The 25321-nt window shown below is 48.7% G+C and overlaps 2 protein-coding genes across 4 annotated transcripts; both read right to left on the minus strand.

Annotated features, from left to right (window-relative positions):
* Positions 1-213: 213 nt before the first annotated feature.
* Positions 214-1226, minus strand: LOC146421921 (olfactory receptor 14J1-like). The gene has a single exon (XM_085046834.1). It carries the CDS (start codon positions 1224-1226, stop codon positions 270-272), a length of 957 nt encoding a protein of 318 aa, XP_084902960.1. The 3' UTR covers positions 214-269.
* Positions 1227-6745: 5519 nt separating this feature from the next.
* On the minus strand, positions 6746-24170 carry LOC146421922 (uncharacterized). 3 transcript variants are annotated; one of them, XM_085046810.1, is made up of 8 exons: positions 24005-24168; positions 19255-19313; positions 18285-18344; positions 16718-16885; positions 15455-15619; positions 14772-14936; positions 9757-9915; positions 6746-8580 (listed from the first exon to the last, which is right to left on the minus strand). In XM_085046810.1, the coding sequence occupies exons 2-8, from the start codon at positions 19268-19270 to the stop codon at positions 8330-8332; spliced, it is 984 nt and encodes a 327-aa protein (XP_084902936.1). In that variant the 5' UTR covers positions 19271-19313; positions 24005-24168; the 3' UTR covers positions 6746-8329. The 3 variants fall into 3 exon arrangements, with proteins under 3 accessions (XP_084902936.1, XP_084902938.1, XP_084902937.1); XM_085046812.1 differs by lacking the exon at positions 9757-9915 and having other exon boundaries at positions 24005-24170; XM_085046811.1 differs by lacking the exons at positions 18285-18344; positions 19255-19313 and having other exon boundaries at positions 24005-24165.
* Positions 24171-25321: the final 1151 nt, after the last annotated feature.

A 25321-nucleotide genomic window follows, 5' to 3' on the forward strand; every position in this document is an offset into this window, starting at 1 on the left:
CACTTTTCCCCTTCATTTTTAAGGTCTCAGATCCTTGCAATAGAAGCTTTTTTATTTTGTTTAAATACATGAAGAGAACAGTCTGTGGGTCTCATCAAGTTAGATAGATGTAAAATTAGAAATTTAACAAAAAAACAACCACACAGATATAGTAAAAAAAACAGTGTGTAAAATATTATACAAAGTTGAGGAAAGAAAACAAAACCAACAGCCAAAACAGTAGAATAAAAAAAGACAGTTTTGGCATGTAATGACTTACATTCTGAATGCTATTCAGATGAAAACAGGCAGATTCCTGCTTCTGAAGAGCATCCAGTTATTGTTTTTCTCAGAGCATCCTTCAGCTCCTCGTTCCTCAGGCTGTAGATCAGGGGGTTCAGGGTTGGAGGCGCCACTGAATACAGAACTGAGAGTGACAGATCCAGGGATGGGGAGGAGATGGAGGAGGGCTTCAGGTGGGCAAATATGCCAGTGCTGATAAACAGGGAGACCACAGCCAGGTGAGGGAGGCATGTGGAAAAGGCTTTGTGCCGTCCCTGTGCAGAGGGGATCCTCAGCACAGCCCTGAAGATCTGCACATAGGAGAAAACAATGAACACAAAACAACCAAATATCAAACAGGCACTAACCACAATGAGCCCAAGTTCTCTGATGTAGGCGTGTGAGCAGGAGAGCTTGAGGATCTGTGGGATTTCACAGAAGAACTGGCCCAGGGCATTGCCATGGCACAGGGGCAGGGAAAACGTATTGGCTGTGTGCAGCAGAGCATTGAGAAAGCCACAGGCCCAGGCAGCTGCTGCCATGTGGGCACAAGCTCTGCTGCCCAGGAGGGTCCCATAGTGCAGGGGTTTGCAGATGGACACATAGCGGTCGTAGCACATGATGGTGAGAAGGGAAACCTCTGCTAAAAAGAAAAAGACAAACAGAAAGAGCGGTGCAGCACATCCTGCATAGGAGATATCCCTGGTGTCCCAGAGGGAATTGTGCATGGCTTTGGGGACAGTGGTGCAGATGAATCCCAGATCGGTGAGGGCCAGGTTGAGCAGGAAGAAGAACATGGGGGTGTGCAGGCGGTGGTTCCAGGCTACGGCGCTGATGATGAGGCTGTTGGCCAGGAGGGCAGCCAGGGAGACGCCCAGGAAGAGGCAGAAGTGCAGGAGCTGCAGCTGCCGTGTGTCTGCGAATGGCAGGAGGAGGAAGTGGCTGATGGAGCTGCTGTTGGACATTTTGATCCTCTGGCCATGGGGACCTGTTCATGGAGAAAAGGACAGTGACAAGTCAGGACAGGCTGCTTGGAGCCAAACCCGTGCCATTTCCTGCAGCCTGTCCTTTTGGGACTCATCCACCCTCGTTCCTTCTCTGGGAAAACCTTCATCCAGGTCCCTGCCTGAGCTCCACTTGTGCTGTCTGAGTGTGCCATGAGCAGCCAGGCCTGTGTGTGAGGCTCTGGAGGAGCCATCCCTGCCCTGCTGCTCTGGGATTGTGGCCATGTGGCAGAGGGACAAGGCTGAATATTCAGGATTTGTCAGTGGAACCTCTCCTAAAATAAAAACACTTGGTAGCATTTTCATTCTCAGTTTTAGAAGACATGGAAGGCAGGGAGGAGATGAAGGAATTGTTTTTAACCCCACACATGATTCCTGGTTCTCTGAGGTCACAAATCCCCAGCATTTCTGCTGCACTCATACTTTGCCACTGAGAGACGTGAGAGGCAAAGGGATTCCCTGTGGCTCAGGACAAGGTGAGGGGCTGGATGGACTTGTTCCCAACTGCTCTGGGTTTGCACTATTGGCTGCAATCAGAGCACAATCACACTCCCCTGTCACCCTGAGAAGAAGCCAGACCCTGCTGAGAGCAGAGGAATCACTGAATGTCTCACTCTCTCTAAAGGTCTCTCAGCAAGGTCTCAGCACCCCCTTTTCTGCCAAGGACACTCACTGTTCCCTTGGCAAACCCAACAGCATTTACTCACTTGTGGCATCTCTGCACTTCCCCATGGGATATTCAGGGAACTCCGAGAGGCTCTGGCACAGATTTGCACCCAGGAGGGAAGCTCAGAGCTTGGAAGGACACAGCAAGGAGATCCCCAGGTGTGCTCATGATGGGATCTCAGGGAAGGAGGCTCAGCTCCTTCCCCTTTCCCATGGACTGCTTTGCCCACAGCCCCACAGGTCACAGGGAAGCTTGGACACCCCATTCCTATGGACACAGCTGCCTGGCAGGAATCCCAAGGTCAGTGCCTGACTCAGCTGCTGCAAACTCCAGAGCCTCCCCAAGAGCACCAGGTCACAGTGACAGTATCAGAAGAGTGCAGAAACAAGAGTAGATATTGTGGTGCTGTTCCTGAGAGGGCAGGGCAGGGACAGCCTGGCACTCAGGACAGTGTTCCCTGTCCCCAGCTGTGCACAGCATCTCCCACACACCAACAGTGCCCTCCTGCCCACAGCACTGCTCTGTTCAGCTCCCTCTCCTTCCCTGATCATCTCCCTGTGCTGCACATGTTCCTCCTGAGAGGAGCCTTGTCCCTGTCAGTGCTCACAGAGCCCATCCCACCCTCTGTGCACTCGCCCAGCCCTACAGAAACCTGCCTGTCTGCAGGGCCCTGCCTGGGGGAGGCTCTGTGTGCAGGTGGGCAAGGGCAGCTCAGAAGAGCCTGCTGGGCCCTGCAAAGGTGCTGCTGGTGCTGTCCATGGGCTGAGCAGTGGCTGAAGACCCTTGAGGAGGCTCCCAGCAGGCAGAGTGACCACCCAAAGTTACAGTTCCGGAGTCTCTGTAAATGTGCAAACACTACCTTGATGATCCTGTTGTGTTTCTTTCATTTCAGAATATTCTGTGATTACAACTCCTATTCTGCTTCTCTCACCCCCACCCCCAACCTTCCCACCCTCCACCAAGTAGAAAATTCAAAACAGTCTCATTAAAGCCCCTTATCTTTACAGCAATCCCTGCCTTACCTTCTTTGGGAAGTGTCCTCCAGGCTGATCCTGAGCTGGGAGCAGCCCTGCCCCACACAGCACCTCTCAGCAGCAGCACCTGCCCTGCTCAGGGTCTATCCTTCCCCCCACAGCTTCTCCCCCAGCGCTGGCAGCAGCTCCCCAGGCCGGCTGAGAGCTGCCCCTGGCAGGCAGCAGAGTCCCTGCCCCAGCACAGCCCTGGGCTGCACAACCTGCTCTGCACGACAGCCCTGGGCACTCTGAGAGTCCTCCTGGAAGATCCCAAAAGCTGTGAGATGTGCCAGCTTCAGGAGATCCCTCAAGGAACTGAAGCTTATCTTCCCCACAGCCAGAGAATGACTGTTTCAAACGCTGTGATGATTTCTCCTCCAGTGAGAGCTCAGTGAGCTCTGCTCCTCTGTGCTGCTAGCCCAGGCTGGGTTGCAGCCCTGTGTGCCTCTGTGCTGTGCCCTGGGTGGCTGCAGGCAGTGCCCCAGCCCTGCTGGGCTGTGCACAGGAGCTGCTCCTGGGCAGAGCTGTCTCTCTGCAGTGCTGCTGCTTGCCAGGAGCTCCTCTGTGCCAGGAGCCCAGCCCAGCTCAGCAGCACAGCAACAGCACCAGGAATTTAATGACCCTCTTGGGGCGTTGGTGCTGAGGCCCTGAACATCAGTCCCTGGGAGGGAGTCACAGAAACCTCTGTAGAATTCAAAGTCACAATCAATCTCCAAAGTTTCTTGAAGTTTTAATGGATCCCAGTGAGGGACATGACTGAGAAAGTGTCCCCAGGTTCCAGTTAGAGCAGGAAATTGGAGGCAGAGATGACAGGGTGGGACAAAGAGAAGCCAAGGCTTGGTTCCCTGGATGCAGCAATGTCTGTGCCACCAAGGGCTGTGAGGAGACACCTTGTCCTGAGGCACTGGGGCTCCTGGCACAGCCCCAGCAAGGCTGGGCTCTGTCACCCCCTTGTCCTTCCTTTAGCACCCCCCACACCCCCCACATCCCAGTGGCCTCAGGGATCTGCTGGAAGGAGTCCCTGGGGAGCCTTGGTCAGGAATGGCCCTGGGGGCTCCTTCATGCTCCCAGGGACTGCAGGTTTGTCAAAGGACTTTGGGTTTTACTTTTGCCTGGGACTCTATGAGAGCTTTGTGCAATCCTGGCCTCCAATTATCTGCTCTAACGAGTCCCTTGAGATTCTCTGTCAGTAACAACACTCAGTGGGGCTCATTAATGCTTCAAGGTACTCAGGGTTTATTAAAGACCTTCTTTTTGACATTGAGTCTCTGAGAGGTTTGTGTAATCCTGGCCTTCAATTATCTGCTTTAATTAGTCCCTTGAGAGCCCTTGTTAGTAATGACACTCAGTGGGGCTCATTAATGCCTCCAGTACTTAATTTTTTCTAAGGTATTTTCCTTTCTCCTCTTCACACTGAATATCTGGGAGGTTTGTGCAATCATGGCTTCCAATTCTCTCCTCCATGGAGTCTATGAGGATTCCCCCTTGTGTTGGGGATGGACCTCAGTGAGAACCATTAATGCATCAAGGCAATTTCGGTTTTTCTTCTGACTTTGACTCCTGGAAAGGTTTGTGCAATCTCCTCTCAGGTTTGCCCTGAGGTTCAAGGGCTTAGCACCAAATGCACCACAGGGCTCATTAGGATCAAGCAAGTCCTGACAAACCATGGCTCTGCCTTGATTTCCCTCTGGTCTGGTGGAGTTCATTAGGAAGGTTTCCTACCACGGTTTTGGAGAAATATTTCAGAGAGTGACTAAGAAATATGCATTCCTATTTTAAAGGATGTACTATATTACTATTCTCTTTAGAGAAGAGATGATTGCAGTATTCTGTGATTGATATTGATCCAGGGTCTCTCCTCAGGAGGTCTGGACTGGTCAGAGAAGCTGTGCCTTGAGGTCTGACCCAGTGTGGACAACCTTGCTCCACATTGCCCAACTCCATCCTGTCTCTCCTCACTCACCTGGGACCTGCTTTGCTTGGAGATCTGCCTGCACTCAGGCAAAGAGAGGTTTTCCCCCATTTTTTTTTTTAAAGCAATATAAGACTCCTAAGTTTCCCCATTGAAAACACATTCCTCAAGTGTGTGCCACCCCAAGCTGCCACCAGGAGGTTCTTCTTCCTCAAGGCAGAACCCTGCAAGAAATGTTTTAGACCTTTGGAATTCTTCGTTCCACAAGGCCTTGCTGTGTCACAATGGACATTTGTTCCATGAGGTTCCTTACTCATCATTGGTTTCCTTAGTTCCAAAGAGTCACAATGGTCTCCTTGGTTCCATGAAGCCCAGATGGGTAACAATGGGCTTCAGGATTCCATGAGGAATACAAAAGTTTTGCACAACCAACAAGCAAGACCATGGTCTCCCTGGATCCTCATTGTCACATGGACAATGGAGCCCATAAGGTCTCTCTCTGTCACAATGGATATTTGGTTCCATGGAGCCCCACAGTGTCACCATGGACCCTTGGTTCCATGAGTGTGAAAAACGAAGTTTCACTCTCCTGTTAGGATTTTAAAAGTTTAATGAAGGACAATAGGGAACAAAGACAATAAAGCAAAAATAACAGCACGGGTGGTTGGCCCTTAGCCAAAAGCACACTGTGATTACAGGGCCCAGGCTTTACATAGTTAACTATTGCATTATCCAAATACATATTTATACACAAATATGCATTTTCAAACATTTCTTCAAACTAGTTTACATGTACCCAGAACCTTTTAGCATGGTCCCTCCACTGGCCAGCCTCTTTGGAGCATGCATGGTCCTTTTGGAGAATCATCTATCTCACCTCTGTTCCATGGTTCCAGCAGGTGACAGTCATTGATAGAATTGTCAGTGTCAGGGATCCTTGTCACGCCTGCTTTTTGGATGTTATCCAGCTAAGCAGGTGGTTTAATTATTGTAGGTTAACTATAAGGTATTCTAAACCAACTATATTAGCTATTTCACCACTATACCTAGGTTAGTTGCAAAGAAAAATAAAAGTATTTAGCTATTAACAAAGCTACTTCTGTAAGAATTAACATTATACACGTAGCATCCATTTTGATATTTATGAAAAGCCAATACTAGAAAATGTATCACAATCCTTCCTCTTATTTTTTTATAAATCATTGGTTTGAGTGAAAATTCTTGTTTTCTAATTTTATAACTCGCTCATTTTTTTCATAAATCAATTTTGCCTCTTCAAAGGAGTCTTCCATAGTATTTAGTTTCTTTAACACCATTATCTTTTGTGCCATTCTAGATGTAGCCAACTGTGAGTCCACAGTTGTGGTTACTACTTGCATGCCTTGGACTATGCTAGTAATTAGTCAAATAAAACAGGGAATCAAACAAGGAAGAAATAACAAACCAGCTGTTGCAAATAAGAGGAAGAAGCCTAGCTTTTTCCAACATTCTATTCCCAATAGGTTGTCCCACCAGTTAGTTTTTAGCATCGATTCCCATTTTTGGATCGGTACATGGGCTATTATTCTGATACCCTTGGCTATATACAGCACAGCATCAACAACAACGAGATGTATTAAATTTTTCACACACTTTCTTCTTCAGCTAATAAATAGCCTAAAGTCAACTTATTTTGATACACTGCAGCTTTTGTTTGTCTTTGTTGGTTTGGTATTATTTTCAGTGACAGGGCAGTTTTGTTAGTTATTATTTCTACAACTGTTTGGAGTCTTGTAATGTGATTTAACATATAAACTGGGGTTTGGTAACCCCAACTCCCATCTTGTGCCCAGGTAGTTGGCCCATATGCTTCCAGTATGCATTCAGGAGGCCATTCATCCTCTCCCCATTCTTGAAATTTTCTGATCAATTCCCTTTTATTATTTTTTAAGTCTTCATAAACTGGTACTCATAATTCATCCCCATCCTGCCCTGGTAAAAGGAAAAATCCTGATTGTATGATCCCCAGAGTACAACTCCCTCTCCACCGAGGGGGGAGTTTTGGGTATGCTCTCTTCCCACATATCCAAAATAAGCCATCTGGTGCTTTCTAATAATCATTATCCTGTTGACTTATATTCTCCCAAAATTTGGGTATTTCTGGGATTCCAGAATAGGGATTCTTGCCTCTATTTTTACATTGAAAAAAATTGTTTTCATTGCTATAGTTACAACTTTTTCTCTTTATTTTTCTCTGGGCCCAATACAGTGTTGGTTCTTCTGGGACCCACCATGTAAAAGTCCCATTACTAACTTTATATCTTTTACAAAGGGTACTTCCTATTCCATTAAGAAAATTTTTCCCAGTTCACCAGAGGCATTCTTCACCTATCACTGAGGAGCTTAAAATCCACCCTTCAGGTCGGATTTCCCCTCTTATATTTGTCCGGTTCAATTTAAGAAGTTCAATGCCTTTCCATGGCCATTCCTCTGTCATCAAGGCCCTGCCACAAACCCGACAGTTGGTTATGTTTAGTTCTTTGCTTATCCTTTCTCCCAAATCTACAAACAGGTTTTTCCCTAATCTGGGTATTTCTATTTCCATTTCTAATTGTTTCTTTATTCCTGAATATAAATCTGGGTGGGGGTTGGGTTTTACTCTAGGGATTTTCTAATGTCGGGTAACATTTTTTATTAATTCTTCTTTTACCGTGTCTTGTACCCTACCTCCATCTGAGAGGTCCCAATATACAGTTTTAGTAAAACAAATCCATGATTCCCCCCTTGGACAGCTTAATCCTAATCTCATCCCCCATTTGCCCAAATTTCGCGCAACCCAATAGGTTTGTCCTGACACTCTACAAGTTTCTAATGTCGATTTATCATAACAAACTCGGTTAATATAGGAGTGGACAGTTAAGTAGGAGCCTTTAGTTCTTCCATAGACAAACATAGTTTATTATCAGAGATTGGCTCTGCTGGACTTGGTGAAAAACTTCCAGAACTTTCATACAGGACACACAAGAGCCGTCATTGTGCCTCTCCCCACCCCTCAGACACTTCTTCAGGCCGACCACAACAGCTTCTGAAGGGTTTAAATTTCCTTTAGATGTTAAAGATACCTTGCTGATGTTCTGGGCTAAGCAAAACCACCACAGACATACAACAGAAATGGGTTTATCTAAGGTAAAATTATGCTAGCATTGATCAGATGCACGAACAGATCAACCAATTATTTTCCCTTTGTTTTGTTCTATAAAATCCCTTACAGTGATTTGAGTTAGAGGAGATAATTTTCCATGGGCAGATGTATTGATTCCTCTACACCCTATCTGTACTTCTTCCCCAATTATTCAGTTAGAATACCAATCTCATTTTTCTTCTTCCAATCGTGTTTCGAGTATGTTTCATTCCTGTGCATAACCACAGTTGCCAAATTTAAATTGGAGAGATTTTCCCTGGCCTTACTGGATTGTCTGATGTGAGTGTGGGACTATGGCCAGTGAAAGGCAAAGAGTCGAGTCAGAATTATGAAACTTATCAGAACCCCAAGGGTCACCATCAGGAGAACCTGAATGTCAATGGTCCTACTGGCTCTGATGTCCATGTTCCTTTGGGTGCCTTCTTCCCTCATGAACAGTGAATCCAGGCAGGTTGTTCTTTGATCTTGATTGCCATGAGGGTCATCAGAAGCTCCTGGTATGGTCCATTCCACTTCTCTTCCAGACGTTGATCTGGAAAAGTCTTAACAAACACCCAGTCTCCAGGTTTAAAGTAATGAATTGCTTGATCCAAACCTCTAATCCTGGTTTCAAAAACCCTCTTATTAGTTTTGTTCAGTTGTTTTCCCCGAGTTGTTATATACTGTCTCAAGTATCCTTCTCCCATTTGGCTGATGTCTTCTCCCCTGTATTGAGTCTGATAAGGCCTCTCATGTAACATTTCAAATGGGCTCAGGCATTCCTTAGACTGTGCTTTGACACTAATTCTGAGTAGGGCAAGTGGAAGTGCCTGATTCTAATGCAAATTTGTTTCTTGACAGATCTTTGCAAATTGCTGTTTGATTAAATGGTTCATTTTCTCCACTTGTCCACTGTCCTGTGCATAATAAGGGGTATGTAATTGCTGGTTTATCCCTAGTGCCTTACTGACTTGTTGAACTACTTGTGCACAGAAATGTGCACCACTGTCACAAGATATCATAGCTGGCACCCCAAACTGAGGTATAATTTCATGTAAAAGTACTTTAGTAACTTCTCTAGGTTCATTTGTTCTGCATGGCAAAGCTTCCTGCCAACCAGAGAAAGTGTCTGTCAGTACCAATAGGTACCTGCAACCCGTTTTCTTGGGAGTTCAGGAAAGTCACTTTGCCACTGCTGGCCTGTTATATTTCCTTTTCCACTTGTCTCAATTTGTGTCCTATTTGTAGTGTTTGGATTACTTTTCTGGCAAATTCCACGCTGCTGAATGACCTGTTTGGTAATGGTATACAGGTTATGGCCTGTTATCAATTTAGTCAAACCTGCTTACAAAGCATCTGCTCCCCAGTGAGTTTTGTTATGCTCCTCTAGGATTACCTTCCACCTTATGTTTGAGGGTATGAGAACCAGATTGTCAGGTGACACAAACACAGTTCCCTGCTTGGTTCCTTTGCTTCTAAGTCCTTCACCAGTTTCATATGCTCTTTTGAGTGCTGGTATTGTGTTTCTGGACCCATGGGTTTATCATCTGGTATCAAAGCTAGTGCCTCAGTCTGAGCCCCTTCTGCTGCCCATTTGGCCTCATGGTCTGCCAATGTTTCCTAATTCCTGTTCAGTGCTACCCTTTTGGTGACCTCCACAGTGCATGATTGTCACCTGTTCCTGTAAATCTACAGCTTCCAACAGATGCAAAATTTTTTCACATGTTTAATTTGCTTACCTTGAGCTGCATGCAATCCTCTTTTCCTCCAGACATCACTGTGATCATCCACTGCCCCAAATGCATAGTTGGAGTCAGTCCATATAATAATCTTCTTCCCTTTTGCCAATTCCAGGGCTCGTGTCAAGAAAATTCTCTCTGCTTTCTGTGCAGATATCCCTGCAGGTAAAGGTTTTACCTCGATTACCTTGTGGGCAGTGGTCACTGCATATCCTACCTTACAAGTCCCTGAGTTTTCAAAGCTGCTTCCATCTGTGAACCAGGAGTCCTCAGCATCCTCCAGAGGTTCCTCCTTCAGCTCAGGTCTGCTGGAGTAAACTGTTTCCAAACAGCCATAGGCTACAGGTTCCAAACTCTCTCCTCTGAGGAAAGATGCTGGGTTTACAATATTAGTGATTATGATATTATATTAGTGTTTATGGTATTATATTAGTGATTATGATATTAACAGCTGGGTTTACAATATTAGTGATTACAATATTAACAGCTGGGTTTACAATATTAGTGGTTATGATATTAACATCCTCTTGTTCTGCCAGTATCGCTCGATACTTCAGGAATCAAGAAGGGGAAATCCAGTGACTTCCTTTCTTCTCTAACACCACAGAGACTCTGTGAAAGTCATTTTCTGGCCCATAGTGGATTTGCAGACCCCTTGAATGTTAAGAACAATGGCTGCAATATCTCGCAAGCACCCAGGCCAGCCCGTGCGTACCTCATCCCATTGCTTAGAGAAGTAAGCAACAGCTCTCTTGTAAGGTCCCACTTGTTGAGCTTATGGTAGAGCTGTTCTTGAAACCTTGGGGTAACACTGACCAGGTTAGCTGGGTCTTTCACCCTGTATCTGGATTTTCCCATTCAAAAGCAAATGGCTTTTGACTATCTTTAACTAAAGCCAAACAGAAAAAGGCATCTTTTAAATCCAGTACCATAAACCACACCTGATTATCCTTTAAGTTGGTTAACAGGGTGTAGAACTTTGCTACCACTGGGCAAAAATCCTCCAAAATTTTGTTTATTGCTCTTAAATCTTGCATTAATCTATAGCTCTTACTATCAGGTTTTTACTGGCAGAATGGCAGTATTATATTCTGATTCACATTCTATGAGTAATCCAAATTTCAGAGAGGTATTAATTATTTCTTTCATCTTTTTGTGGGCCTCTGCTTTCAATTGATATTGTCGGAGTCTAACAGGGTTGGCTCTTGGCTTCAATCTTATTTCTACTGGAGTTGCACTTTAGCTTGACCTGGCATCCTTGCTGCCCACACTCCTGGATATACTTGATCCGGGACTTCTTGAGGCATTTTACCTCTCACTTCAGGTTGCATCAATGCCAAGCTTAGTATTTTGAATAACTGATCTTCTTTATTTTAATTTTTTTTCCTTGCCTAAAAGTTATTTCAGCTCCTAATTGTTTTAACAAGTCTCACCGCAATGCTGATTTTGGGGATTACAGCATATATAAAAATTTATGTACCCAGGTTTTTTTATTTGATATTTAATTGGCTGCAAAATTATCCTTTCTTTTGTAGGCCAGTGGCTCCTATTACTTTTACAAAATATTTATCCACTTGAGTTAGTTCCTGATTTAACACGGAATGTGAAGCACCTTTTTTGACCAGAAATTCAATTTATTTCTCTCGATTCCCTAGCATAATCGCAACCAGTGTGTCTGCTAACACAGATTTCCCTGGTCTCTGTCATTTGACATCTACCATCATTGCAGGCTGTGCTTCATCCCTGGCCCAGAATTAACCCGTTGTCTGTGTTGTAAGGGTGTCCTGATGCCCCAGAGATCTGAACGGAGCTCACATTGAAAGGAGAAGGAGCTGCTCCTCCCAGGGGAGCAAGATGAGCTCCAGACACTTTTCCTGAAAGGCCCAAGAGGCCAAAGCAGGAGTGGGAGCCAGGGCTGCAGTGGCAGTGCAAGCTGTCTGTCCCTGCTCCCCACAGCTGAGAGAGCTCCTGACAAGCACAGGCAGGGCCTTGGGCAGCACACGGCAGTGAAAAATGTCATCAAACCTGCCTGCCCTGAGTGTGTTCTCCAAACAGCTCTCTGAGGGGGTGAGATGTGTTTTCCAGAGCTGCACTCAGGCTCTGAGGACTTGCCTTCATCGTCTTCCCTCTGCTGACCTCTGTACAGCTGTATTTCTAAAATCTCTCTGGGAAAAAGGGAAAAGCAGGCAATAAACAGATTTTCCAAGACTTGCTGGGCCCCCATGTGCTCAGACACTGCCCAAGCCTCTGGCAAAAAGGATGATGTTCTCATGGAGTGACATGCTGCTTCTCAAAGTGGGGAAACACCTCCACAAGCCCTGGGCCATCCTCCAAAGGGAACAAAGCCTGGGGCACTGGGGTGCTGGGTTGTTCAGCAGCAAGAACGCCAACAAGACCTGAAATCTAGGCAGGAACTCTTGAAGAGAAGAAAGATGCCATGCTGGTGGTAGGGCAGAAGGTATAGGGAACAAGGGAGTTGAATTTCCCTGCAGGAGACCTCTCTGGTTTGCCACACGGTGGGAGGGGCTGTAGCTGCAGGCTCTTCACTGGTCCCAGCTGCTCTAGGGATGCACCTTCCCCACCACAACGCAGCTTCTGCTTAAATATTTTCTGGTGCCAACTGAAACTTCCCCACTGGAATATTTTTAGAATGCCTTAGAATCTGCTCACCATCAACAGTAATTCCCGGGTTTTGATTCTTCTCAAGATGTATCCCCTAATTCCCACTGGAGGGGGATCCAGAGTTCACCAATTACCTGCTCTGAGACCACCCTCACACACCCCTGCTTCCCACTCCATTCTTTTAACTGGTTCTGCTCTCATGTCTTCAAAAGAAAACAGTAAATTAGGCTGTGTTGTGTTTTTGCTTCCCAGGCGTGGGGCACATGGCTCCAACTTGCTCCCTCTGAGGTGCAAGGAGGACTGAAAGCTGCCATGAGATGAGCTCAGCTTCCCTCTGGGAAGACAGACCAGGGGAATGGCCAGACCATGTACTGAAAAGGAGAAGGGTTTCCACAGAGAAGGGGCTCCCAGGGAAGAAAGGCCACTTTCCTGCACCAGTTACCTGTGGGGACACTTGGCAAGCTCCACTGTGAGGAAAGACAAGCATCACTGGGACAGTGACCTTGCCTGCCCTGAGGGGAGACCTTGTCCCAGTAATGACACTGGGCCTTTCTGCTTTAGAAAAGACCAAGAAGTCTCTGATCTCCTTTCGCTGCCAAAGAGGACCCAACCCCAGAGCACAGTGGGGTATGAATGATCCAGGTCCTGAGCTGCTTTGTCCAGGAAAGGGACCCTGTTCATGGCAAGCTGCTCTTGGCAGGACAGAAGCCACACCAGGACAGATTGGGCACTCCTGAGCCAGTGGAAGGGGACCAGGCCTTGCCCAAGGCCTGAGCCCAAGATTCCCTTACTCTCTTCCTCTGGAGCTCTCACACTCCTGTGGTCCTTCTCTCCCTGGAGTGTCCACCTCCCAACGTTCATCAGCACATGGGTTCCAGAAAGAATAACAGATTCATGGAATATCCTCAGTTGAAAGGGAGCCACAGGGATCATCAACTCCAGCTCCTAGCCCTACCCAGGACACCCCAACAATCCCAGCCTGTGCCTGAGAGCAGTGTCCAAACACTAGTGGAGCTCCAGCAGCCTTGGGGCTGTGACCATTCCATGGGGAGCCTCTTCAGTGCCCCAGCTCCCTCTGGGGGAAGAACCTTCAGGGTCCTGTCTTTTGAGAGGAGAGAGGATTAAAAAGCCCTTCCTACCCTCACAAATCACCAAATGTGTAAGAATGGGAGACACCACTTGAGGTTTTCTCATCCAACCTCCATGCTCAAGCAGGGTCTCCTAGAGACCATGAGGAAGATTTGTGTCTAGTTGGCTTTTGAATATCTCCAAAGAAGGAGTCTCCACAACCTCTCTAGGAGCTTATTCCAGTGCTGAGTCACCCTCACAGTGAGGAAGTTCTTCCTCATATTTAGGAGGAAATTCCTTTGTTTCTGTTTCTGCCCATTGCCTCTCATCCCATGACTCAGCACCACCAAGAAGAGCCCAGCTCCATCCTCCTGACACCCACCCTTCAAACACTTCTGCACATTTATGAGGTGCCCTCCTGGCCTTCTCTCCTCCAGACCAAACAGGCGCAGCTCCCTCAGCCTCTCCTCACTAGAGAGATGCTCCAGGCCCCTGATCATCTTTGTACTCCTCAGCTGAACCAAGAGCTCCAGGTTTCTCTTGTACTGAGGAACCCAGCATGGGACACAGAGCTCCAGACGTGCCCCACCAGGGCTGCTCCTCCCCTGGCCTGTTGGCAAAGCTCTTCCTAAGGCAGCCCAGGCAGCCTTTGGCCTTCCTGGCCACAAAGACACATTGCTGACTCTTGGACAACTCTTTGGCCACCAAAACCCCCAGGTCCTTCTCTGCAGAGCTAATTCCCAGCAGCTCAGCCCTGAGCCTGGACTGGTGCTGGGCTTACTCCTCACCAGGTTCTTTGAATTGGTTTGGATGGACTGACTGCAGGAGGCTGGGGAAAGAGCACAGGCCCTGTGGGCATTCCTGAGGGCTTGGCAAAGGCCTGGGGGGCAGAATGGAGAGCAGGGATCATCTCCCTCCATCTCCCCAGACAGCATCCCTGGGCCACTGGAGACAACACTCTGTCATGAGGAAGGTGAGTGGGAAGGAGGACTTGGACACTTTTACCACATATAGGTCATACCTACACACTCTCTTCAAAGACAAGAGAGCAAAGAGGGGCCTTGAGCACCTGCAGAGAACACTTCAGCATGGAGGAGTTTCTGTGTCACAGATCACAAAATCTGAGCGGCCCAGAAAAGCTGACTTTAGTTGCAGGATGGATTATGGTGGTGCATCCCATACCTAAATTCAGCTTCTCTGGGCCTCTGCCCATGGAAGGACTGTCCCTCCCCATCCCCTCTGAGGAACTGAGCAGGATGGTTGGGCTGTAGAGCAGCTTTTGCCTTCAGAGGCATGAAAGTCTGCTTAGCAATGGACCTGCTCACCGAGTTTATTCTCCAGCTCTGCTCTGAGAAGCTGAAGCTCATGCTTTGTGTTCTCTGGCCATTCCTGTACATCATCTTCCAGAGTTTTAATTCTTCGGAAGAGCTTTTGGAAGTTCTTCTTTAACCTGAATTCCAGGGCTCTTGCAATTTCCTCCTCTTTCATTCCTGTAAAGAAAGAACAATGTCACTGGGTCACTGATGTATTCTCCTTGAGGGGGGATGGGACAAGAAAGTTAGAGCAAATTTTCATCCCTTTTCAACCTCTCCAGGCTCTGCTCAGGGAAGCTCCTCTTCTCATTGATCATCAGCAGGGAAACAAGGCTGATCTCACATGTGCCCCAACATGGCACCAGCAGTGGGGGAGCAGGAGAAGAGCAGTGGGGAAAGAGAGAGAGATGGGGACAGGACTTCAAGGGGAGAACCTTAACCAGGATCAGGAAATGAGAGAACTCCCAGTACACACTCTCTACAAAGCTGAGGAACAGAAGAGGGACTTTGCAGAGAACATTTCAGCATGGAGGTGTTTCAGTGGCATGGATCACAAAAGCTGTTCCCCATGGAAGGACTGTCCCTCCCCATCCCCTCTGAGGAGCTGAGCAGGATGAGCTCACAGGGTAGCTGTGCTGTAGAGCAGCTTTTGCCTTCAGAGACATGGAAGTCTGCTTGGCAATGACCTTGCTAACCTTGGTTCCTCTCCAGGTCAGCTCTGAGGCACTGAAGTTCATCCTTTGTGGTCTCTGGCCATTCCTGTACCTCATCTTCCAGAGTTTGAATTTTTTGAGAGAGCTGCCGGAGATTCTTCTTCAACCTGATTTCCAGGGCTCTTGCAATTTCCTCCTCTTCCTTTCCTGTGAAGAAAGAACAATGTCACTGGGTCACTGGTGTTTCCTCCTTGAGGGATGACCAGCTATCTGACACAAAGATGCCCAAAGGCTCTGATTTAACGTCCCTCACAGAGGGTGTCTTCTCAGGGATCTCCTGTTGGTGTTTTTCCTCTTCCTCATTCCCCCTTAGAAATCCTCACCTCACAGGAATTCCATTTGGCCAAGAAGGCACAACCTGGAAATTGTTTTCCTTTTGCCCTCTGACTTTTAGCAGGGAGGGGACAAGAATTTCAGTGCAAATTTTCATCCCTTTTCAACCTCTCATTTGTGTTTTCTGTAGCTCTATAAACAGGGCTTCAGCTTTGAAAAGCAGGCCACAGGCTTAATTCAAAGCCCACAGTGGCTTGAGGCAGCAGGAATTCCAGGGGTTTCCCTGGACGGCTCTGGGCTGCTCCCTGCCATGGCTTTGCTGGCAGCAGCTGGAGCAAGAACAGGACCCACGGTCAGGGAAGGCAAATGTTCCTCAGCTTTCCCTGCCCTGGGTGCCAGAGGCTGTTCCCAGCTCCCTTTGTGTCCTGCCTGAGCCAGGCCCAGGGGCACCATCTGGGGCCAGCCAGGCCCACACTGCAGTCTGTGCCCCAGCTGATGCTTCCCCTTGCCAGCACCAGCTCCTGCAGGCAGAGCTGCTCTCCACAGGCTCTGAGCCCACAGACACCTCCATGCTCTGCTCAGGGAAGCTCCTCTCCCTCCTGATCATCAGCAGGGAAACAAGGCTGATCTCACATGTGCCCCAACATGGCACAGCAGTGGGGGAGCAGGAGAAGGGCAGTGGGGAAAGGGAGAGAGATGGGGACAGGACTTCAAGGGGAGAACCTTAACCAGGATCAGAAAATGAGAGGACTCCCAGTACACACTCTCTACAAAGGTGAGGGACAGAAGAGGGACTTTGCAGAGAACATTTCAGCATGGAGGTGTTTCAGTGCCACGGATCACAAAAGCTGTTCCCCATGGAAGGACTGTCCCTCCCCATCCCCTCTGAGGAGCTCAGCAGGATGATCTCACACGGCGGTTGGCCATTAGAGCAGCTTTTGCCATCAGAGACATGAAAATCTGCTTGCTCACCTTGTTCCTTCTCTGGGTCTGCTCTGAAAAGCTGAACCTCACTCTGTGAGGACTTCTGTAATTTTATGAAATCTTCATGCAGAGCTTCCATTTTGTTCTGGAGCTCCTGGTGGGCATTGTTCATCTGGTATTCCAGGGTCTTTGTGGTCTTCTCTCTCTGTCTCCTTCCTGTAGAAGAAGACTGGCATCAGTGGGAAAGTGACATTGCACCCTTGAGGGGGAGACCACCCATCCTCTCTGAGGATGCTCAAATCCTCTGCTTTAAAGTCTCTACTTGAGGATCTCTTCTTACATCTTGCTACAGGTTGGTTTTTATCTTCCTCTGTTGGCAGAAATACTTCAGAGGAATTAAACTTTATGCTCAAGGTGCAATCTGGAAAGGGATTCTCTTTTTTGCCTTATTTCTTTATGCAGAGAGGAATTGAGAAGCTCAGACTCAGTTCCCTCCTGTCCTGCCTGTTTACCAATTTGTGTGCTCCAGACCTCTTCTTCTTTAGAGAACCTTTTCTAATTCAAGCAGCCTTGGAAAAGAATTCACTCATCCCTGAAAAACAGGGATGCAGAATTCACATGCTGATGCACCTGTGGGCAACACTTGCCTTTTTCCTGGCTTTCAAATCCTTTTCCAACAGGAGTTTGCTCTAGGAAGGAGCCTTGGCCTCCTTTCTGTCACCCCAGTTTTCCTCCTGACATGGAGACTTGTGCTCTTACATCTTTTGCCTGTTGAAAGGCCTCTCAGCACCATTGAGAGCCCTTCAGACATGAGCTTGGAGCTCCTGAACTGCTGGTGAGGAACACCTGAAGGAACCCCATGGCCTCCTCACTGCCCAAAGGCCTGGCCAGGAGAGAGCCCAGGCCATGCTGAATCCCAAGTGTCCCTTGAGGGCACAGCACACCCCTGCCAGCATCCCAGCTGGAAAGAGCAGGAGCAGGAGAAGAGCTGGCCTTAGAACCCAGGGAGGATGGGATCCAGCAGATCCAGGCTGTCCTGGTGTGTGCTGGGGCAGCTTTGCACCCTGGGGCCTTGGGCACCTGCATGGGATGGGAAATAAACAAAGAACTGCCTGGAGGCTTTGGAAGTGGGGATTTATGGCCAGGTGGGATTGTTTGACCTGACTGCACTGAGCCCTCATGCACAATCAGCCTCGGGATCTCCTTCTCACTTGGCAAGGTTTTGTTTCCAGGGAGTGTGGGCAAGGACTGGCACTCACCTGCACAGAAAGGCTTCTGCCTTCTGCCCCTGGAGGAAAGCCCAGCATGAGATTCCTCCTTTAGTGCTCAAAGAAAGGAAAGGAAATCCCAGAAGGGATGTGCTATGTCTTCAAAATCCTTACCAATTGCAAGGAACACCCCCTGCTAGAGTAGGATGTGTCTCTTGCCAAAGAAGGTCATCCTTCCGACCAAAACCATCCCACCCCGAAGGCCAGGCCTCCTGTGTGCTCTGGAAGGGTTCTGCAGGTAACATGCTCAGGGGAGACACCTCCACTGGCCTCCCTTCTCTCAGGGATAACACCTCACATCCCAAGGGTTCCCACGGATGGCCCCAGACAAGATCCAGCACACTTACTTGCTTCTGTAAATGCCTTGTGTACGCCTGCCTTAGCCAGCTCATAACCAATCAGCATTGCTGGACATCGGGATCATATGAAAATAAAATAAAAAAGAAAAAGAGAACATTTAAAAAGGAATTTTCCCCAAGGAATTCCAGGACTGCACTGAGCAGGTTCTGGGGCAGAACACATCCCACAGCTGGCCCAGGAGCCATGAGGTCCTGTGAACCAGGAGCCCCACAGCAGTGCTGGGGGTCTCTGACCCTCAGGGCCACTGAGGCTCTCCTGGGCCAGGAAGCTGCCTTGGCTGCCACAGCACTCAGGCACCACACAGGTGCCTCAGCACAGTCCCACCAGAGCACAGAACCCACGAGAGGTGAGACTCTCCTCCTTCACCCTCCACGAGTGGAGAGAGACCTCCCAGGTCCCTTCACTGTCCCTCAGCACATTCATTTCAGCCTGGCTCCTCAAAGCTTGCTCAGCAACACCCCCTGCTAGAGCAGGATGTGTCTCTTGTCAGAGGTCACCCCTCTGACCAAATTCATCAATTCATCCCACCCCGAAGGCCAGGCCTCCTGTGTGCTCTGGAAGGGTTCTGCAGGTAATGTGCTCAGGGGAAACACCTCCACTGGCCTTGCTTCCCTCAGGGATAACACCTCACATCCCAAGGGTTCCCAAGGATGGCCCCAGACAAGAGCAATGGCATCCATGAGTCCACACTTACTTATGGACTGAAATTGGCCTCCCTGGACATGCTGCCATGAACTCTTTTTTTTGTGGCCATTAGATTCACATGAGAAGAAAAAGAAAAATTAAAAAGAGGAAATTTTGCTGCAATATTTCCCAAAGGATTTCAAGAATGCATTGAAGAACTTTTTTGGGACACACATATCCCTTATACAATTCAAACCTCTGATCTACTCAAATTTTTAACTTAACTTATTTTCCCTTCCATCACTGTCTAAACAGAAGAAATACAGCTCTTACCAAGAAATCGAGCCATGTCCTTGTTTCTTGTCTCCTGTGTCTTTTTCTCAAGGTTCACTCTGCAATGCAAGGGAAAAGAGGGGCAAAATCTCTGTGATGGGCACAGGACTAGAGAAGGTAATGCAGTTGATAAGATGTTGTGTTATACTCCCAGCTGGTCCCTAACCCTTCTTGGCTGCCCTGGAGCTCTGAGAATTCTCACAGCCACACACATCATCTTCCTTGGTCACCATTAGGACCTTCTGCTTTTGCAGAGTGCAGAACCACATGTTCAACCCCAGCCACAATTTTCCACAGAGGAAAGGGACCATTGTCCATTCCTTCAGACTCAAATCCTGGAGCTATCCTGACCAGCTATGAAGAAATCTATGGAGAAAGGACAGTGGTGACCTTGGCTGGCTGCCACATGCCCACCAAGCTGCTCTCTCACTCCCCCTCCTCAACTGGACAGGAAGGAAAAAACACAACTGAAGATCTCACAAAGCCTGGGACATCCCTCACCAGCTGCCATTGTGGCCAAACCAGACGCAAAATGGGGACAATTGCTTTGCTTTCTTGGCAATTCCCAAGAGAGCAGCAAGGTGAGTAACAAAGACCAAACTGAAACCACCTCACTGCTCCTGGTTGTGAACACACCTGGTGCAGGTGGCTGGGGGCAGCTGCAGGTCGAGTTCTGGCCAAGACAAGAGCCCATGAACTGCCAAGGAAGCACAAAAAAGTGGTGACACAGCCAGGGAAGGGACACTGAGTGACCCAGCAGGAGCCCAGGGCTCGAGAAGAAGAGCCAGACTTGAACTTTAGGCATTTAAAGTCTGATGGGATAAAACCAAGGGCTTCCTCTGTTAGGGTCCCTCCTGGAGGCATCAGCTCAGGCTGTTTTTGTGTCACTGCACCAGGAATAAATGGCTTCATGGAATGAGACATCTGAGACTCTGCTGTGGGAAACCTGGGCTGGAATTGGGGAGGACACAGGGGCTGAGTGTGGGAGTGGTGGCTGCAGGGAGTCCAGCAGGGCCTGCTGGGTCTGTGGAGTTGCTGCTGCCAAGGGGCTCTGGTCCCAGCACTGAACATCTCTGGTGGTAGAGTGTGATGGCCTGAGAGCCTTGGGAATGGTCAGACTGGGAAGTTTCCTTAACACCCTGCTCTGCAGAGCTGGCAGCAGAAAGCATGGCCTCGCTGGCCCTGCCAACAAAGCCACCTGTCCCTTCTGACCAGATCCACCAGAGCAGCACTGACCAGGTGAAGGCAGAAACAGACTGACCAGGAACGAGGAAAGCTCTGCTCAGGGCACAGCTCACCGCCCTGCTCTGCTCTCCCTCTCTTTCTCACACTCCATTTCCCTGTGCTGTCTGCTCCTTGTGACTTTTTGTTTTCTTTGCCAAGGGCCACGTTCCAGAGAAGGAGGAGGACCTGGATTAAATTAAAGAACCCCTTGCCAGAAGCTGCTGCATGTCAAGAAAGCTCTCCTGGTGTTCCAGGGATCTCTAGACCTGGGTGAGGAAAAGAGCTCCACTGAAGACTGTAAACAGAGAAATGCCAGCAGGGACCATCTGAAGTCACAGCCCCAGGGCCCATGGCTGTCCCACAGGTCTAACCCAAGGCACCAGACAGGAAATGCCAGGGATGCTTCCCCGGGATTGAACTCTGCTCTGTTTCTTTCAACTACCTTTTCCTATTCTTTTGTGGTCAGAAAGGATGGAAAGAATATAAATGGCATAAACCACTCAATATTTGAGGTTCTTTCTCCTGAAAGCAGAGCAATAGAGTGATGGATTCTTAAACAGTAACAATGAATAGAAGATGTGCACATGGAGCTGTCCTGAATGTGCCTCTGCTATTGACAGCTGATGAACACAGACATTTAGCTCAGATCACTCATGGGAAGGTGTTTGTGCTTCCAGGAATGGGTACCCCACTTTCCACAGTCAGAGAAAGATTATTCTCTCTGCCTCTCTTTGTCTCCCTCTCATATTTAGAAGGAACCCTGCCTACTGCTCCGGACAGGAAAATTATTTTATGCAGGGCCTGATCTGCAATCCTGAGACAAGGCTGAAGCTTTGAGGGAAAAAAGAAAATTAAGAGGGAAAGAAAGGAGAGAGGAGGAGAAGAAAAAATAAAATGAAAGTGGGGAGGAAAGAGAGGAGAAAAAAAAAGTACAGACAGAAAGAAAAAGAAGAAACTCTGTCTTCTGCATTGTCAGTGATGCCTCTGTTGGCCAGAGATCAACAGCCTGTGAGTGGGAATGGACAATGGACTTTGAAACGGGAATCCTATGAAATATTAACTTTGTGGTCTCAAACCCCTCTTGACTGCTCCCCCACCCTCTGCAGCCTTGATGAGGCAAAGATACTGAATGCCCTGGGGGCTCTGGAGGGCAGCAGGGCTCCTTCAAGCCTCAGCAAAGCCCAGTGAAGGCCCCAGGATGGTCCAGGGAGCAGTGCCCTTTTCTCATTCAATTCTCTCTGGCAGAACTGGACACAGCACTCGAGGGGTCTCAGCAGTGCCCAGAGCAGGGGGACAGTCACTGCCCTTGAAGTCTGGTGAGGAGGGGGAGTCACTGCTGTGTATTGCAAGTAGGGATTCCATTGGCATTGCCCAGAGGGGAGATTGCAGGTGCAGATTGCTCTGCTGAAGGTATTTCTCTTGGGGCAGAATCACACTTTTGTTGTTGGTTTTGTTGTTGCAGACACTGATATCCTTAGGGAAATCCCAGCAGCACCTGAAGGACAGCTGGAGGATTCCCACCTTAGTGTCCCAGCAGTGCAGTGGTTCCTGACTGCCACAGCTGCCCTGTCGCTGGGCAGGTGTGGTGTAGATGTGCTGGGCAGAGGGTTAAACCCTTCCCCTGGCTGTGCTCCTGCTCACACAGCCCAGGCTGCTGTTGGCTTTCTGTGCTGCTGGCTCAGGTGTTCCACCTCCCTGTGCTGCCTTTTCACCTGGAGCTCGGTCAGCTCAGCCAGGAGCCTCAGGAGATGAGTGCTTTGTCCATGGCTCCTTGGAGAGGTCATTCCTGCCCTTGGAAGAGGCTGCCCTGTAGGGCCTCTCAGATTGCCTGAGCTCCTTCACCCTTCGGAGCTGCTGCCCCTGCCACCACCTGCTTCAGCACCCGAGTTCACCATGGTCTTCTCCTCTGCAGCCCCAGCTCTGTGCTCTGCTGCTGGCCTTTCTCCCTGCCCTCTGGTGCCTGGGACACCACTCTTTCCTGGCTGTGACAGCCCAGGCTGCACTGATGAGAACATCCCTGACCAGTTCTTCCCTGTGGGCCAGGACCAGGTCCCTGTGAGCATCCCCCCTATTCACCTGCAGGCAGCTCTGCTAAGCCATCATGCCAAGATCCCCCACACCCTTGGATCCCTGTTGCTCTGCCTGGCCATGAATGCCAGGGCAGTCCCCATTCCCCAGGGCAGTCCCCATTCCCCAGGGCAGTCCCCATTCCCCAGAGCAGTCCCCATTCCCCACAGGAATCTGCTCACTGGTTGGAGATCTCTCCAGGTTGCTCCCAGAGCTCTTCTGCCAACTCTCCCCAGTGATCAAGGTGTTCCTAAACTGCCAAGACAGTGTCCCCCTTTCTGACCCCTCCACTGCTCACTCACACAAGGCAAATTAACCTTTGCCCATCCTGTTGAGGATCTCCAGGCATCCAAGCTGCTCTTCACACCTCCCATCCTCATCCTCCCTTCCCACTGTGTTCCACCAGTGCTCAGGCACAGCCTCCCAAACCATTTAGGGATGTTTTTGGCTCAGAAAAAAATGATGTAGGGAGCTTCTGAGCTCAAACCCAGCAATTTCAGGTTCTTAGGCACTCAGAAACTCCCATTCAGGAGCTTTTGGGCTAAGAAACTGCAAGTTTAGGAGCTTCTAGGCTCAGAATCAGTGATTTAGGGAGCTCTGGGGTCCCAAACACTCATTTTTAGAGAGACTTTGGGCTCTGAAATAGCCCAAAGTTATGGCATGTTTGGTGTTGAGAAACACCAATTCAGGGAGCATTTGGCTCAGACCCACTGATCTGGGGAGCTCTTGGACTCAGAAAGTCTCCCCTAGGCAGCTTTCCAGCTCAAAATTCCAATTTAGGGAGCTCTTGGGCTCTTAAGGAACTGCAGTGCTCAGAAAAAGCAATGCTGGGAGCTTTGGGAGTCAGAAAGAGAAACTTGAGGAGCTTCAGGGCTCAGAAACACCCATTTAACAAGCTTTGGGGCTCAGAAATATTAATATCCACAGACTTTGGGCTCCAAAGCCACAATATAGGATTCTTTGGGGCTCAGCAACACCATTTCAAGGAGCTTTTAGCCTCAAAAACAGCCATTTAGGGAACTTCACGGCTGAGATTAGAGATGTTTCGGGAGCACTGGGGCTCAGAAACCCACCTAGGGAGTTTTTGGGACCTGAAACAGCATTTGGGTTCAGAAACACTGACTTAGGGAGAACTGGGGTTATAAAACATTGATTTAGGGACTCACAGGCCTAAGAAACCCTGATCTGGGGAGTTTGAGGCTGAGAAAAAATCATGTCGGGAGGTTTGGGGGTCAGGAGAAGTGACTTAGGGATATTTTTGGATCAGAAGGAGCTATTCAGTCAGCTTCTGGGCTCCAAAAAACCAATTTAAGCAGTTTTGGGGCTCAGTAGCCCCCATTTAGGGAGATTTGGAGCCCCAAACCAGCGATTTAGGGAGCTTTTGGGCTCAGAAATGTTAATTTCAGGAGCACAAGTAGCAACCCGGGGGAAAACACGGGTGGGAGGGTTTGGTGCTCACCTGGGACAAGGCTGGGCAGAAGCAGCTCTGCTGTGGGGCTGGAAGCACCGCGGGGCTCCTCAGGGTTTTCCTTGCTGCACTTATCCCGGTTCTATCTCACCCTGCCTGCTCCCACCCCACCCCACGGCTCCTCCCTAGCACTATTTCTTGGTTTTACACCGATTTCCCGTAAATCCCTGGGAAACTGAAAGTGAAAATGCTCTAGTCAGGAAGTGGCTCCTCGATCAGGGTGGGGAAAGGCACAGCTGAGATCTCCTGCCTGGTGCTGGGAGCTCCCAGGGGCACCAGGAATGCTCTGGGAGGAGACTGGGAGTGAACCCCACGGTCTGATGGCAAACAAGGCTTGAGTATAGGGAGCTCAGGGCTCTACAACACTGATTATGGGAACTTGATGGCTTAGAAACCCCTATTTCAGCAGCTTTGGGGCCATGACAGTGATTTCAGGAGCTTTGGAGCAGAGAAAGAGCAATTTGGGGGGCTTTGTGGCTCCAGAACACTGATTTGCCAAGATTATGGTGTCAGGAAAAAACCTTAGAATGTACCAAGCCTCAAAGACAGCAATTTTGGGATATTTTGAGCTAAGAAAAAGCAATATAGGAGGTCTGGGCACAGAGAACAATGAGTCCCTTGCAGGCTGACCCTGTTGGGACAACCTGCTCCTCACCCCAACCTCACCATGGCTGACATTGCCCACCCTGCACTCACATCCCCATTCCCTGCATCACAAACTTGTCCCCTCAGCTCTGCAGCTGGCTGTCCCAGCCCATGGCTCCATGTCCCACCTGCTCTCCTCAGGGCTCTGCCTGCACACAGCCCAGTAGAAGTTTTCCTGTTTGTAAGGAAAGAATGGAAAAGCCTGAGCAGGTTTCCTACACAACAAACCCACTCAGGAACCATATGCTCAGTACATGCTGCCTCTGATGATGTCACCTTTCTGCAAGGGACAATGTGACCAGAAATGATCTCTGTGAGCACAATTCTCTGAGTGTTTCAGGTGAATTCTCTGTCGCTGTCCTTTCCCTGATCTCTGTTGCAGATGGAAGCTGCTGGTGCCATTCTCACCCTGAGCTCCTCTCTGGGATGCACACAGATGTTCCCAGCTGTGCTCAGCAGCTGATTGATCTCATCCAGCAGTGGGTGTGGCTGAGAGTTGCCATGGCAACGGAGCTTCCTGGGGCTGCCATGGGATGTCAGCAACAGGACCTGGGGGTGGTTGTTGTGGAAAAACATTTTTATGTGGCAACATATTTTTACATTTAGTATTTGATTTTCAGAAATTATAAAATTTACTGTTATTTACAATATTAAGAATGTAAT

Source organism: Lichenostomus cassidix, unplaced genomic scaffold (genome assembly GCF_008360975.1).
Source record: "Lichenostomus cassidix isolate B80296 unplaced genomic scaffold, HeHo_3.0 HiC_scaffold_46, whole genome shotgun sequence".
In the NCBI taxonomy this organism is placed as follows: domain Eukaryota; kingdom Metazoa; phylum Chordata; class Aves; order Passeriformes; family Meliphagidae; genus Lichenostomus; species Lichenostomus cassidix.

Bases quoted from the DNA above. Each gene is read 5' to 3' on its own strand.
- LOC146421921 (XM_085046834.1), bottom strand. From the start codon at position 1,226: ATGTCCAACAGCAGCTCCATCAGCCACTTCCTCCTCCTGCCATTCGCA.
- LOC146421922 (XM_085046810.1), bottom strand. The intron at 16,886-18,284 runs GTAAGTGTGCTG...CTTCTTCTACAG, and splicing joins CAAGGCATTTACAGAAGCAA to GAAGGAGACAGAGAGAGAAG. The intron at 8,581-9,756 runs GTAAGCAAATTA...GTGTTTGTTAAG, and splicing joins AGGATTGCATGCAGCTCAAG to ACTTTTCCAGATCAACGTCT.